This window comes from Mytilus edulis, chromosome 8 (assembly GCF_963676685.1).
Source record: "Mytilus edulis chromosome 8, xbMytEdul2.2, whole genome shotgun sequence".
NCBI lineage: Eukaryota > Metazoa > Mollusca > Bivalvia > Mytilida > Mytilidae > Mytilus > Mytilus edulis.
In genome coordinates, this window is record NC_092351.1 from 77,409,554 (window position 1) to 77,426,640 (window position 17,087).

The 17,087-nt window shown below is 31.9% G+C and overlaps 1 protein-coding gene across 1 annotated transcript in view; it reads right to left on the reverse strand.

The window, feature by feature from the left end:
• Window positions 1-17,087, reverse strand: part of LOC139484365 (uncharacterized) — a 115,315-nt gene that overhangs the window by 35,450 nt on the left and 62,778 nt on the right. The window contains exons 9-14 of the mRNA XM_071268102.1: window positions 13,507-14,253; window positions 12,710-12,819; window positions 6,748-8,019; window positions 3,707-3,740; window positions 2,941-3,218; window positions 1,612-1,642 (exon numbers count right to left, since the gene is read on the reverse strand). Of these exons, the coding sequence (XP_071124203.1) occupies window positions 1,612-1,642; window positions 2,941-3,218; window positions 3,707-3,740; window positions 6,748-8,019; window positions 12,710-12,819; window positions 13,507-14,253 (2,472 nt within the window). The remainder of the gene's footprint in view (window positions 1-1,611; window positions 1,643-2,940; window positions 3,219-3,706; window positions 3,741-6,747; window positions 8,020-12,709; window positions 12,820-13,506; window positions 14,254-17,087) is intronic.

The window sequence follows — 17,087 nt, forward strand, 5'->3', positions numbered from 1 at the left end:
TTTCAAACAAACCCAACATCAAGTTAATCCCTCATAAGTTAGTTTACTTTTCTCTTTATATCATTGATAACATGATATATCACTATATGAAAGTCTATCCTGTTACCTTTTTGTCTATCCTGTTACCGGTATCAGTATTGCACCTGTAAATGCTTAATTGGGAAGATTAAGACATTATATAACCTTAAGATGAGTTCAAAAAACGAAATATTTCATTCCTTTTGCACCTATATGTTAAGATAAAAAAATTAAAGACGTTTTTGTCTACAATTGTCTATACTGTTACTGTAACCATAGCAACCATAGTAACAGGATAGACATAACAGGATAGACAAATTTCTTTGTTTTTGATTGCTGTTGTGAAATAACTACTCCCTTTGGTGAAGTGATTATGGTTTTCTATTGTGAATTTGGTTTCAAACACTTTAATGCACTTTTTACAAGCATACTGTTGATGTAATTAATCAGAATTGTTGGTAACAGCATAGACATGAAAAAAAGTACACTCTATTTTTTTCACTAAATGTATTGAAATTTCTGTTCTCTACACTGTCGTTCAAGAAACGAGGCGTTTTAAATGTTAAGGTTACTTTGTACTTTTGAAATCAACACTGACTGATTCAATAGTCATAGGGAGAATAATTTAACGGCTGATTTAAGTAGCGGTAACAGGATAGACACGAACCTCCCGTACGCTGATTGAATTTAGTTTGTAGATAATACGTTACATGCAATGATAAAGAAGCTACAAGTTTTCGCTAGAGTAATAATAAACGTTCTTAAAAAGTCCCCTTTGCAGATATCAAGGCGATCAGAAAATGACACTGCACACACACAAATACCCCCAAAATCGGACTTAAATGCAGTTTAATCTTATCAAAATAGATGTATGGTGTGTGTACGTACACAAATACCCCCAAAATCGGACTTAAATGCAGTTTAGTCTTATAAAAATAGATGTATGATGTGTTTATTCTTAATGCTCTGAATCACAAATCCGACAAGCTTTCATTTAAACCATTACAACTGAAATTTCCATTAGAAATAAGAATTTTAGCATGGGTGTACTGAAAATTCGACATTTTTTGAAAATGACCCTCATAATGTTTTATTTGATGTTATTGGCCTTGAAATGGCTTTCAGTACTTCGAAGTAAGGCGTCAAAGAAAAAAAATATAATAACCTTTCAAGACGTCATAATTATTTGGACTATACTCGCTGTGTCTTTTTGTTTTATTAGTTGTTTTTGTGCTTTGTATTGATCTACTGGGTTAAGGTCTTTTGAACATAATAGTTTATGTTTATTGGATGTTGTTCCACCATTGTTACAGTTTAGGGCCAGAGTTGATCGCGCGCCAGCAATCATGTTTATCCCGTAACATTCTGTATATACATACAAGGAGCCTGTAATTGAGTAGTTGTCGTTTTTTATGTTTAACATATATATACTAGTATTTGTTTGTCTTTTATTGTTGTATATAGTTTGTTCTTATGTTGTAATTTAACCTCGGCACTATATGTACAGGTCCCAAGCTAGGCGTTTATGATTCAGTGGTTGTCGTTTGTTGCTGTCCATCAAATTTGTTTTTCGTAATTGTTTAGTAGTCTTACCTGATTTATGTTTGATGGCATCTCTAAACACCTGAAATATACGTGCGATTTGATTAACATTCAATACGGCAAGAATACTGGTAAAATAAGTAGCGCAAATAAGATTAATGTCAAGAAAATTTAGTATAAGAAAATTTAAGCTAACAATTTATCGACTAAATACAGGTACAGTAGTATACCGCTGAACACATCCATACACTGTCAGATAATTCAGATGTTTCATTACTTAGTTATTATTTGACCCTGGATTGCTCGTCTGTCGTTAAACAGCCTCTGATTTAAAACCCCGGTTCTATGCGCATCCAATTTAACACGTGATTAGAGCGAATCATTGCAAAATTAAAAAATGCGATTAGGTTATTTCATATAAACTATAGGCTCCAAGGAAGCTGAACCGCTATTCGATTAAAGCATGTCAAATTAAAATAATAAAAATATTCACACATTAATTTGCAGTTTATTGTTTTGGTATGTCTATGAAAGAACCAACATTGCAATGTGTCAAAATCGTCTTATGAAGGCAACAAGTCCTATAAGTAGTCAATATATGTAACAGTCTTTTCGCGTTTTATGTATTGTAGTTTGCATTTTTTATGAAAATTCAAAAATGAGACAAACATCGTCTGTTTATTGCAATATGTTTTTTTAAGTAGCCAATAAATGATACAGCCTTTTCATTTTTTTTTAAATCTTGCTTTTTTTGTTTTTGTAAATTTAGTTATCAGTCATGTAGCAGTGTTGTTATATTTTTGTCTTTTTTTTTACAGGATCTGTGCATCTATAATAGTTCAAATATAATGTGCGAAAAACATAAAGTCCACAAAAGACTTTAAAGACCAAGATTATGTTTCTTCTATACAAATGATCAGCTTTTTGAGAAAAAAAAATGTTCACAAATTGTTTGCAAAGAGACTTTCATTCAAGTGAGAAGTTTGGCTATACAACCATATTTACACATAAACCCCAATACACGAGAGAAGTACGCAACACTGAGACCACTAAAGAGACTGATCGGTATTAATATTACTTGCACATACAGTTTAGTGCTGAATCTCTTATAACATGAAATTACCAACGCGATCTAATAATTATTTTAATATTGACTATTATTTTTACGCCGATTGTTACCCGGATACTATAAATATCTTTACAAGACTGGCGAACGTAAAGAGTCGTTTATTTACAACACTATTTATTTCATTGTTTATTTTCCTTTTATCTTGTTATATATTGCTTTGGTTATTGTTATGTACTTTTAAAGCGTTTGTATTTCTTTTGAAACTGTCAATTTCATCAAACTGCAAACCGTGATTTCATTTTATTATTTACCTGACAAAGTAAATGTTTACTAAGACCTCTTTCTTCCAGGACTTTTTGCAGACTGTCAAAAGTAAAATCTTGTTGCTTTCTCGTAGTAGACCACAAAGCTGTAAATTTAATGTCATTTGGAAGTTGGTGTTGGAATTGGTACTCTATATCACCCCATTCTAGTGCGCTGGATCCTAGCATAACAAAGATCTCGCGGCAATCATCCATAGAAAGTTGTGTTGCTAGTCTACTTATATGATGCTGTAAAGGATGCAGGTCACGTTCTAATGTGCCAAGACCTAAAACATCATCAGATGTTTTTGTAGTATATTGTCATATAAGTCACGTCTTGATAAAAATAAACCTCATAGATACAATTAAAAGATATTTTCAAAATTTTCTGTTATGTTGTAAATGAATTTTTATATAAGACATGAAGTATTCGACTATCTTTTGTAATATTGAAATTCATTTATTTTTGAAAGATTTATATTTCTAGATAATGTTTCAATGTTACACTACACTTTATGCAAATATTCGAATATCGTCTTTATCTAGATTAAAATTAATCAACATCTCAACATGTTCAGTACATAAATACATTCTTAAATATGTATGCAAAGTGTATTTTTTTTTGCAATTGAAAAATGCATTTGAATGTTTACCACTATTTTTTAAAGCTATGTAATGTGCTCATGCAAGTTAAAAAGAGCATTTAAGAAAATAACATAAGACGCAAGTATATACACGTAATTTATTTGATTTAAATCATAAACGATGTACATACCCTTGCAAGAGCTTTCACAAACATCACATGGCTCCTGGGTAAAATATTCATATCAATAACAGTAGAAAATAGAGAGTTAAACCACGACAATAAAAATAAGAGTCAACCATAGAATCTTTACCTCTTACACCAGTTTCATTATTTTAGTCAATATGTATATAACATTGTTAAAACGTCGCCTGAAGATTACAAGAAGGCATGAAAGCGCTAGTGACAATATTTTAACGAACTGTTATTATTTGATGTGAAATGTAGCTTGCGAATTTAAATGTTTTTAATACATATATATATATGCAATAGAGTTGGAAACGTTTTGCAAATCAGTTTATATCTGATTTTATTTTACAAAATTAGTTGTCCCTCAGTAGGAATGGACATCTTATATAAATCAAGTCGTGTACAGATTCGTATATTCATAAAAAATCCACAAAATTCAGGTAAGTAGAAAATAAATTATTAGCATCATTGTTCTTGTTTTCATCCTTCACGGCTATGTAAATTATAAACAGGACCTATGTGGTAGTGTGACGTTGAGTTATTTTACCTCAGTATAAAATGACCGGTAATCATTAAGTCTTTTGTTGAATTAAGATTCTGTTCGCCAACATATTGCATCTTGCACGTTCAAAATGTACATTGTAATAATACAAATACTATTGCCGATTTACAATTAGATGGTTCATAGATGTTATATCGCTGTTTTGTTACTGTGCCTGCTTTTATATATATATATAGATTGATAACCATGTAATTTTAAAACATTATGTTTGTATGTAAATATCCTCGGGGGTTGGGTTGTGGGGGTGGGGTATTGGGGGGATTCTTCAATACAAAATTGATAGGGGTGCCGCTGTGGTTCTGTTACCCAAACCGTTTCGTATAATTTAGATTTTAAAAATGTATACCGTTTCAAATATTACGTAGGCATATGTTTGGGAATTCATATGGTGTGTAATAGTCTGTTATGTAAAAATGGAATATCATAGTATCACAACAGAAAAATTGGTTATTAAAAACACCCGTGAACACCAGGAAAGATGTCAGACGAAGAAGTTATGAGAACTTTTTTAACCTTATCATATATTTCTGCGAGTTTTCCCGACCTATTCACATATTTTCAATCTTGAAATATTTCTGTTATAATGCTGTAAAATAAAGATAGGGTCACCAACTTCGTCTTAATGGTATCCATCACTGAAAGTTGTGAGTTGTGTGAAAAAAAATCCAACAAAACTACAAAATACTAGTAACGTCATCTAGTTGCAGGCTGTATAACGTTGATTTTTTACGTTTTTAACTACCAACAAGGTAACAAATTGATTATAAGATAAAACATGAAATCGGTGACCATACGCATTTTTTATATTATAAAAATACAGAAATTTATGTGTCAACAATACATAGTTATTTTTAAAGAGATATAGCGATTTCTGGACAAATTTTATAAGGACTTGTTGTGCTTTCCATACAAATATTCACACATATTAAATGAAATCAATCTGCGATATTTCAGATAATAAAAGAGATAAATACATTATTTTATCAATTTTCAGTTAAAGTTCAACAAAGGTGTATGCAAACGATTTGCAAAATCTGGGAGAATCTTTAAGGTTGTAACACACGATAGCTGACCTGAAAGATAACATCTACTTGGCACTTGACACCATGTACTGCGTTACAACTCTAGATGAAACTGACGAGGAAATGCCCTACATCGACCACCGAAGATATATATTTTGTATGTAACCGAGGTGGTCAACTGTTCTATGAGACTTGATAAGATGCAGGCGCTGATGACACGATGTCAAAGACACAAGGGTTCATATCCCGCTGAGGGAACAACACACATCTAACATCTTTTTTTTCCCTCGCTGGGATTTGAACACATGCTTTTAGGATATCGAGAAAAAAACTGCCTGCACTATTTCCATCGATCTTGACCACTCGTTCCCATAAACTGAACCGATAATTCAGGTTTCGGTGTTCTAATAATATCTTTCCTTGTCAGTAGAGTTGTAACACAATCATGATATATACGCCATGAAGATTGCATTGATTATAGATTAGCTAAATATCTATCGTTAAGGATCATATATATATATATATATATATATTATATGTTATTCAGGTCTCAGACAGGGTATATACTGTGACATTCCCGGCTTAGAGTTTATATCCCCTGAGCCGAAGGCGAAGGGGATATAAGCCCTAAGCCGGGAATGTCACAGTATATACCCTTTCTGAGACCTGAATTACACATATATTACGGATTACCCCTGACTTAATGTTATTTTCCAGTGCAGGTATTTGTTGACAACACATATATATTGAAAAACCCAACCTGATATGTTCGGCATACGTGAAGGATTTTCTAATTTGCTGTGAACATAATTTTATCGTGTATGTAATAATTTATAATAACACTTTTAACATCAAATTAAAGTATTAAAAGTGTTAATTGCGTGATTTTGTATCAAAAATGTATTATTGACTGAAGGACGTCATTATTTTCCCTCTGTGAACCTCTGACAGTCTGATAGCTTATGACTACGTCACATAGTAACCGGTGTTATGATGACGTTTTTGAGGTTCCAATTGGCGATAAAAACGTCGTATATACCCCGGCAGTTTCCTGAATATATACTGACATCTCTGTGTTGTTATCCAATCAGAAACCTCGACACATTTGTAATCCGTAATATATATATACGTATTTGGTGTAATTTTCAGACTTATATATATATATATATATATATATATATATACTTTAGAGAGGTTTAGCGCTATAAAACCAGGTTCAATCCACCATTTTCTACATTTGAAAATGCCTGTACCAAGACAGGAATATGATAGTTGTTGTCCATTCGTTTGATGAGTTTTATCATTTAGTTTTGCATTTGTTTTGAATTTGCTTTTGATTTCAGTATTTTTGTGATTTTGCTTTTTTTTAGCGTATAGTTTGTAGTTATCACTTTTTTTGTTCAAACATAAACATGTCGAACAAATAAATGTCCAGCCCATAACCCTTAAAAATATTTTACCTTTTCTGAGAACCAAGTAGTTAGGAATTTGGTCTTATGTAGCTCTTTGTGTTTAGAACAATGCCAACGTGGTTCATCGCCTGATAAAGGCATGTCCTTGTGGTTAAAGAAACATATATCTGATTGACAAAACACACCAAATTCAATATTAAACGGCATGTCTGAACTGCAATCCGCTGATGTCACGTCTTCTGACAGCTTTGAGTAGAATTCGGAGATTCTTAGGATTGCTGCTGTAAGGCATTCTTGAACAGAAGATGCGAGGGTTGGAATAATATTTTCTTTCTTTGATGCATGGATAAGTGACACAATTACTCTATTTGCGTCCACTTGGACTGCAACATCATGAAACGCATCAACCGTGACAACAGCAAGATCACTGAACAACATTCTGTTGTCCCTGTTTTTTTCTTTATAATTCTTTATATCCCACGATGTGATCAAGGAACTCAGAAAGCGATAATACAATGCTGGCGGTATTACCTTTCCGACAAATGTATAAGCAATTACGATAGAATAATTCGTTTGCCGAAATCTTTCAAGGAAATTTGTGTCGTTTCCTTTGGTTATCATGCAGGGGAGAAGGAAGCGAGAAACATTTTGAATTGGACTGATTGCGTCTTCAAAACTGGTTCTAGGAGCAGTGATGATATCAAGATGTACAAGGATTTCAAGCATATATGTCTTGAATTGTAGAATATGCTTGAAATTGTCTTGTCCCCAAAGATAGTAAATATCGTCCTTGTCAATCATTCCATATTCTTGGAGGTTTGTCAAAATTTTTGAAAACCTTTCCCCTTCAGGCCAGAACTGCTGCTCTGTCACTATGGATCGAAGGACCTCAACTAGGTATGGCGGTGATATGATAATAAAATCGCGGAGGTATTCTACATCAAAGTACAAAAGTTTCCCAAGCGAATGTTGAACCTTCAGAAACGTTTCGATCTGTTTCTCTGATAACTCCATTGACCCATTTTGGGAATTTAGTTTCCGTAAATCATCAAGGGAAATAATATTGAACCCATCTGCTGATGTCTGAGCCAATTGTAACTCAAGTGGAATCCATCTTGTTGGCATTGGCTCTCCCCATCTGGGATGTTCAGTGGCTCTTTTCATTAGCTGTCGTCTTAGTTCAGCAATTTCTGGATCATCTGGGTTTGTGGCATTCACAAATGTCAGTGGTTTGAATTCTAAATGCTTAAAACCAGCATGTAATCCAAACAGCTCTTGTAATTGGTTCTGGAGTTGTTTTCTTCGATTTTCGATCGTCCACTGAAATAAAAGAATTTAAATATATATACAAAACATATCATCTGTTTTCTTAAGTGGAAACTTTTCAACCCCTATTCGGTTATCATATCAAAAGTCAACTGTTTTTTAGTGAGATGCTAATCAACTTTAATGAACCCAAATAACATAAAACAATATTTTTTTAAATAAAATTTAAGTACAAATACCAACATTTTCAACGAAAGCAATCTCTGCACATACAATTGACTGTATATTTCCCCATAAACAGCATTATTTGGTGTTTAACCACGTTAATTGTTTAAGAAGGTAGTTGCCGGTTCATATATGAAAAAAACACACTATGACATGGAATTCCTCTGTTAAATTTATTTTTTAGAAAATCTTGAATTGAAAGACACATATGGTATTGATTATTCAATAAGTAAATCGAAACACATTATTATAAAACAATTCTGATATTGTATTTGAAAGCAGGGTACAACGATAAAGATAATGTTACTGGAAAGGTGGATACATATCTTTCTCATAAAAGTAATTTTCAAATGGAAAAAATATATTTTTTTTATATTCAAAGTTTTGAATTAAGACAAATATTATGTAAACTACGAACAAGTGTCTATCAATTACGAGTGGAAAACAGGGTTTGCAAGAATCCGGGTTTTATAAGTATTGCCCAGCCCAGTGGGAAATACTGGAAAAACCCGGGTTTTACTTGGTTTGACTGGGAAATACTGGGCAATACTGGGCAATATGAAATACTGGCCTGAATTATTTCAGCATGGTTTAATTATTACCAGGGTGTGGTTAAAATGACACATTCGGGTATTCTAACGGTCGACTTCTTGGCAAGCTTGTTAATTTAATACACAATGTACAGCTGGGTTTCACGATTCTGATAGTAATATATAATATTCATTGTATAAATGGAAACAATGTTATTTCAAGCTGTTTTCCGCAATTGCAAACTTAAAATTTAGCTTATTTTGTTTTCAAAATATAAATGCGGTCTAAATTACAGAATGACTTCCAGATTATTGGTAAAAATGTACAAAATAGAAGCTAGAACAATTCGGAAACAGAAATACATATGCAGTTTAGGGTTGGACCCGAAATCCTTTTGATATGTAAAGTATATGCCAAAATTTAAGAGTTGTACAGAATAGGTATAGTCCTAATCCCATTATTATCTTTTTAAAATTTTACTATTATTTTTATTTCAGCACCTATTCGTCCGTTTTCTAGAATTTTTTGGTCCCATTATTTCTGATCAGTACATCCCGTTTATACTCTCACATAAGGTTACGGAATCGATTTTCATTCATCAAGGTCTTTGACTTTTTGTCTTGTGATTTTCTGGAGCCGTGTCATTTAAGGTGTCTTAGGACGAAGATATGGCCTAAGACCATGCCATCTTCGGAGAAATTTTTGCTCCTATCCGTGTTTTCGAATTGATGTTATCTTAGGATATGTCATAATTATAGTTCTAACTTAAGGACTACTAATAGGCTGACATAGGATTGTCTTACGACCATTTTTACTTTTAGAATATCTTAATGATGTTCTAGCATACAAACAAACATAGCTTTCGTCATCATGCAGTAGTATAGCAACTATTTCAATTTCGGGGAGGGGGGATCGGCCAATGGATATGTGAAAACAACTGTTTGTTTTCAAATTAAAACATTTTTTCCCGATATAACATGATAATAGATAAATTGTTTTGTCTCCCTCTCCCTCATTTACAGAATTCGAGTGTTTTATTGTGGTAAACTTTTCAACTCCACAAAGCTGTTTTATTGAACTGTGTTGAATAAATTATGCACGTCCTGAGTTTTTATGTTAAATTGCTTCCTCCTCTTTTCCCGATTAAGCTGTGACTTCATTTGTATGCCGTTTGATTTTCTATAATTGTTCATTCATTTAACATGTGAAATAGGAATATCAATAATTTCGGACTATACAAATACAGAATATACCGTGCATGTTTGGTTTCGAGAGACCTAAACAAACCTGTCATATACAAACATGCACGCTCAAATCAAAAGATAAAAAAAATATGCGAGTAAAATTTAATTGGATCAGCAAAATTAACAACCTTTGATTTCGAGTGTATTGGTAATACATTAATGTGTTTTATAGTATATATATACTTCCAGTATCCAAATGATATCAGATAATCCATAATATTTAAAAACAAACTAACCCTTACCGAGATGTTATACCAAACGCTAGAAGTATTACAGTTAAAACTTTAATTTAGTCATGACATTCATATGTCTGAATTTAAGTGTTCCTGTGCATTTTTTGCCTATTATGGACAATTAAATAGTTCTGTAGTTCTTTTCCAATTTTTTATGAGATATAAATAAAGGATAAGAGTGTAGATCACTTCATTTTGAAACCTGAATTTAGTTTCCTGACTTTAACCGAAAATTGTTTATTTCTAGTTTATTAACTAATTTGAATTGAAATAAATAAAAGCAACACTTATAATTAAATAATTCCACGGCGATCCATTTGTATAAATTTGTCACAACCTTGAAAATGTATTTTATATTTGTGTATTAAATGCGACCTCCTGTCTTACAATCCACTGATCCGAATAGACAGTCACACCTGTCACGTTTTGCCCTAGAGGACCGGCTTATTATCGATCTGCAAATAACATTATATCCTTTTAAAAGCCCTCCACGAATATTGACAGAGAATAATACGCACATCGTATAAATCTAGTCATGGCGTAGATAGTAAAAGGTTAAATAAGCGTAATTTGTTCCCCTTATCAGTCTGAAAAAGCATATATTAAAACAAAAAAATAATAATACGTGTGCTGTCTACAAAAATAAATCAAAATATATACGGTAAGTACAGAAAATTTAGCTCATGAATGTAAACAGTTGCATGTGTGTTCGTTTTGTTTTCTTATTTTCGGATGGTAATTAGATAATAAATAAAATAGGTCATAGGCGCACTTACGATTACGTAAAAGTTTGATTAAAGACCAATACTTTTAATGATTGCATTTTAAATCCCGGCATACAATACCAGGAGAAAACGTCACCACCTGCAGGAAGTAGTCCATATTTGTTTTGATAATTATTGATTTTCCTTTTTATTACTGCACATATATCGATACAAGTTTGTGAATATGTATTTTATGTCATAATGAACATATTTAAACTATAAGTGAAAAATCGCAAATTTACCCTTTCGATAAAACATACATTACTCTATCTATGTGTATGCATATTTCATCTCTATATAATTATGTTGATGTATACTATATACGTTAATAAACTGCAGTCAAATTTCTAAGGTGCTTATCCGATTCTTGCAATTCAAATATAATATACATAAATATAATGTAATTGGTTGCTGCGTGTCCATGGATAAAACTGTCCTTATATTTAATCAGTTGGGGATTCTTTTTTATCCAGCTCTGAGCACCATATCTTCAAAGATTATTATATACTGTTTAAAAGGGGAATATTCCTTACATCTTTACTAATTGTCTCCCATGAACTAACTTTCTCTTCCATGTGCATGTAATAACTATTCAGTGTTCTATTGTGTTGTATCTTATTCTATTATTATTTCATTGTCAAAACCAAAATCATTGTAATCATTTTATGAAATTTAAAACCCTGCAGAGGTCCATAACTGGATTAATAAAATATTCTATTCTATTTTATTATATTCTACTTTATTTTTCATATTTGTTTTCTAATTGTAAATTGCTTTGTTTAATATTGGTTTTTCTTGATTGGACATTTTTCATTTCGGGGACTTTTATAGCAAACTATACGATATCGGTTTTTCTCATTAATGAAAGTTGAACGGAGCCGTATGGTTGTATATAATTGCTAACATTTACTTTGTTTGAACTTTGGTGGATAGTTGTCTCATTGAATATCATCATACATCTACTTTCAAGTTTGTAGAAATGTACTGCATAGTCGAAAATTTTCTATTTTTCTAGTTTTGGAAACCTTATTTTTTAATTTCAAATGCCCAACTCTTTCTGAATGTAAATGCATAATGCATGTAATTTGTAGAAAAAAAAATCGGAAGTTCATTTGAGGTGGTTGATTCTTTTTTCGGTACCCTCTGACAAAGTTTTTATATTTTGTACATTCGATAATATTATATTCATTAAATGAAGGACAGGGTTGTTTTAAGAGAATGTCATTGCAACAAATAAAAATAATAACAAAGCATGTAAACTGTTGATTTATGGAATGCAATATGAATGGATAAATGAATATTTTAATATCAAAGCGCAAACTGAACCTGGACAATAAATTGTCTTATATAATGTATAATTCCTGAAATTTATTGTTGTGATTTTTCATACTTCTTGAAATTCTAATGATTATATAAGATCTCTAAAGTTGCAAGTGATAATTCATAATCCCTGAAAATATCAGATTATACATTATCTTAATCGTATTTATATTTAATCAATAATTTCGGTGTCATTTGGGTTTTTGTGGTTAGTTGTTTCATTGGCAATCATACCATATCTTCTTTTTTATATAATTTTTTATACACATATCATGGTTGTTTGATTGTAATTTGACCTACGTCCATGAATATTTTTGATTATGCACATCGAAATATTTGACAAAATCTCTATTTCGTTGAAAAGAAAACAAGAAAGATCTTAGTTCGGGGGTGACTTAGTATAATGGTTTTAAATAATCGCAATTACCTTAAACCATTTTTCATCTTTATGTGTAGCAACAAAGATAATCTTTGGAAAACCATCATGTGTTCTTTTACAATACGTCAATATAGAGTTGACCCAGTGCAGCAGGTAAACTAAACAGATATGAAAGGATGCAATGGGAATGCATTAAAACAGTAATCGCACACACACACACACACACACACACACACACACACACACACACACACACACACACACACACACACACACACACACACACACACACACACACACACACACACACACACACACACACACACACACACACACACACACACACACACACACACACACACACACACACACACACACACACACACACACACACACACACACACACAAACAAATATATACATAGCTATATCTTACTGATGAATGTTATTAATTATCCAAAATATGTTACATTTGTTTATGTGTTTTTAATTTTTTTGTGATGTTGTACCTCTTTGAACTTATATTATATTTTGAAGTGAACTGTATCATAATTATATGAACGATCGCCCGGGATTCAAACTGTATCAGACGAGAGTTTGCACATATGTTACAATATATATGGATTCATCTTTTATCTTTTAGTCTTTTATAAAAGTGATGAATTTAGTAAAATGTAAATATGGGGTTGCTTCATACAGGTTATTAATCGTTTACATAACTGGTAGAGAGGGTTCGGCATATTCTTTTGCTCAAGGTATTCGGACAAACATTATGATTACATACATTTCATCCTCTTAAGGGTTAACATAAATGGAAGATAAACAAAGAAGCACTTGTTATTGTACCTGAAACTGTTGGGTTCCCAAAGTGTCCTGGAAGAAATTTAAGGTCAGGCATATATTTGTTTAGATCAATACAGCCATTAAACATCAATACGAAGATGCCTCTGCTTGTGATGAATAACTGGTGGGTCATATAATAATCTTTCTGTCCTCCGAAGTCCCAGATGTCTATCGGTACTATAATCTCCTTGTATTTACCTTCCTCCACTGCTTTCACCAACAGTTCGTGTATTTTTTCATGTGACATACCGCTTATTGCTTTTTGTATCCATTCATGCTTTGATTTTTCTGTAGATAACGAGAAGTTTTGCTTTTTATGTTGTATCTCGGCTAAATCCGGGCTAACAATATGTTTTTGTTGAGTCGAAGTCTCATAACAATCTGCTGAAGCTGGAATATCATCTGGAATATCATCCCTGTGATCTGCTGGTAAATTGTCTCTGTCCTTTACTTTGATGCTGGATGGCCTTTTGATTTTAATCTTTTGTCCTTCCTTATCATTCGAAGGCTCAGATGTATCTTTTTCGCTATCTATTTGTTTACAACCGGTTGCCAAGATTATATCTGCATTTGTATTATTTTCTCCATCATTTAGATCGTTTTGATAGGTTGGTGTTCTATGACTAATTTGAACAGAATCGAGCCTCTTGTATTGTTTTTGCGTTTTTTCATTTGACGACAAATTTTCCTGTATCTCAGTGGTTGACATTGACATCAGCATGTATGTAAGGACCTGTGTAATTGCGTCACCTACGGAAAATTAGTTTAAGAGTATTATGTTAAAACAGAAGCTTATCAAAGTACTCTGCTTCAATTAAGTTTTCAGGTGCAAAACATCTGCCACAGAGCTATCGGTCGTCCCACTGTCTTTATTACTCTGCTCAGCTCCTAATAAAAGTACGTTGACCGCGCATAGTAACTTTAACCCGGACTTATCAATGACGTCATAGGATAATATATGAACCGATATTAATAACTTTAACCAGAAATAACAAGTCATCTTCCGGTTTGTTGATGAATCAAAGAAAACACTTGTTTCTATAAAGCAAGAGACGCAAATACAACCTGATAAACCGATTATCTGGTTGTTTGCAAATTATTATTGTAAGATTTGATCTGCTCGACACCATATGAAGCTTATTGAAATCGTTCGCTGCGCGCTCATTGTGACAATGTTATAAACGATATATATGGATTAATTTGAGAAAAAAAACCCAAACGTATTCATATGATAGGTTTATAATTTAGTGATTGTTTCGCCTATCTTGGATTTATCAATTTCATTTGAACGAATGCAGTTGGAAGACCAAAAACAAAGGTCTTTGATGATCTTCATACAAGATTTAGTGTAATATACTGAAATGATATGTTAAACTTTCGACAACCACATATGAAGTATATTGAATTTTAAATTGGACTTTACATACTAAAATTATCATTTGAACAGCTTCAATACTATTGACTTTATTATGGAAACAAGGATTTAGTTTTTATCAATTATTACTAAGAGACTTTAAGACAAAAAATTAAATTAGGAGTCGACTAAAGATTTTGGTCATGTAGTTTGATTTGAAGATCTTTTCTTGTTGATCCTTTTTGCAATTCAAAGTTTCTACCTTCCTATAACATGTTTTAAGATAGATTAGACGAAACGCAAGAAAGTGATCGTCATTATAGAGCAATTACTCCGATAAGGAGTCCCCTGAAGATTTCTGCTATGCTGGCTTAGTAGTACATCTCGTCTCTAACTATTAAATATTCTTTCTTTCTATATTCTTTTAAAATAACAGCAGATATGAAAAACAAATGGTAACAATTTGCATTTCACCCCTATTTTCTAGTTTTTTTAAAGACGTAATCGGGCATATCTTTAAAACTTTATACCATAACAACAATTGTGGTCATATTTGTTAAATTTGTCCTAATAGTTTCATACGAATATTTATAAGATATCTATCAAAAAAGCTAAATATGGTATTTTTTTTCTTTAAAGAGGAGAAGAATTTGGTAAAAAATTGACGACTACCAAACACAACAGACGACGACGACGGACCACGGACATCAACTGATGTTTGCAGTTCACTTGACATTTTGACCATTGGAGCTAAAAAAAATTACAAGCAACAAACCTCAAAGTTCGTTGTGTTTTTTTATTCGTTACATTGCAGCCTAATGCATCGTGAACAAACTTCTTATTTTATTATATTGAACATAGCATTTATTTTTGCGAATGGTCATATAATACTATGGTGCTAGGTAGGTATAATCTGTGTGTTATCAGTTTACATGTCATAAGAGGTTTCCCGATTTGCTACGTATCAGGTACGTTTGGTACGCAAAGCAACCGTTAGTACTGTTTTGGAGGTATCATTTTAAGCATAAAGTTATTTCATTCATCATGTTAAAATCAAAAGAATTGAAATGCGTATCACCAAAAAGCTAGTTTAACGATTTATTTGATAACGATTTCAACGTTTCAAGAACTCTTTGTTTATGATTATCTATTGGATGGCTAAGTTATGCACAAGTGCATGAATCAAACAGACCTGGGTTAATTCGGCCTTTATAGATTCTAAATATAGATGTGTGTTCTCTTTGTTATTGGTATTGTCAGTAAAATAAAGATTGTTTTCTTACAGAGTGAGACTTTGGAATAATTCAAATAATAACTATAGACTACTTTCGAAAACTCATGATACTGGTGTTTGTTATGTTTGTTAACGTGTAAAATTTGCGTGAAAAGTTTTCGTTTTATGATAAGACATAAAGTTCTTGCATGATTTTGAAAGAAGTTTCTATTATTCAAGTTATCTATTTCGATCATTGCAGCAGAAGATTTTGTTTAGATAGAATAAGGGAGCTGAGATTTCATATTGAGTGATAAAATGGAATTCTCCGCCATATTTTTTTTTCTAGAAATGCAGTGTAGAAATTAAAATGGAAAAAAAATATTGAAAAATCACTATTCACTATTCAATTACCAATGAACAAAAATCATTTCTTGAATCATTGAATGTAATTGACTAGAATAATTTTAATATAATTATACTAAAATATAATTGTTCTGACACTTGTGTCCAATAAATACTTTATTAGAAAAAATAGAAATGGAAATTTGGAATATGTTAAAGAGACAATAAACCGACCAAAAGAGCTGATCAGATAGCAGCCGAAAGTCACCAAAGGGTCTTCAATGCAGTGCGAAAATCACGCACTCGGAGGTGGACCTCAGCTGCTCCCCGAAAAAAATGTGTACTAGTTCAGTGAAAATGGACGTCATACTATATATATTCCAAAGTATATAAATGCACTAAAATTGTAAAATTATAAAAAAAAAAAATTATACAAGACTAACAAAGGCTTCTGTCTTTGGATTGATTAGTGAATCTATTATTTGATTCTTTATTTGTACTTTTAACGTTAGAAAAATTGAATGACGATTTTTCCAAATTTGAGAAAAATACTAGAATTGTATTATAGATTATGAATTTGAACAAGTAACATAAACCTACACTTCTAAATTCTATCATAGAATGCAAACAATTCATCCTTATTATTTATTACAAAAAAGAAAGTTGATCTCC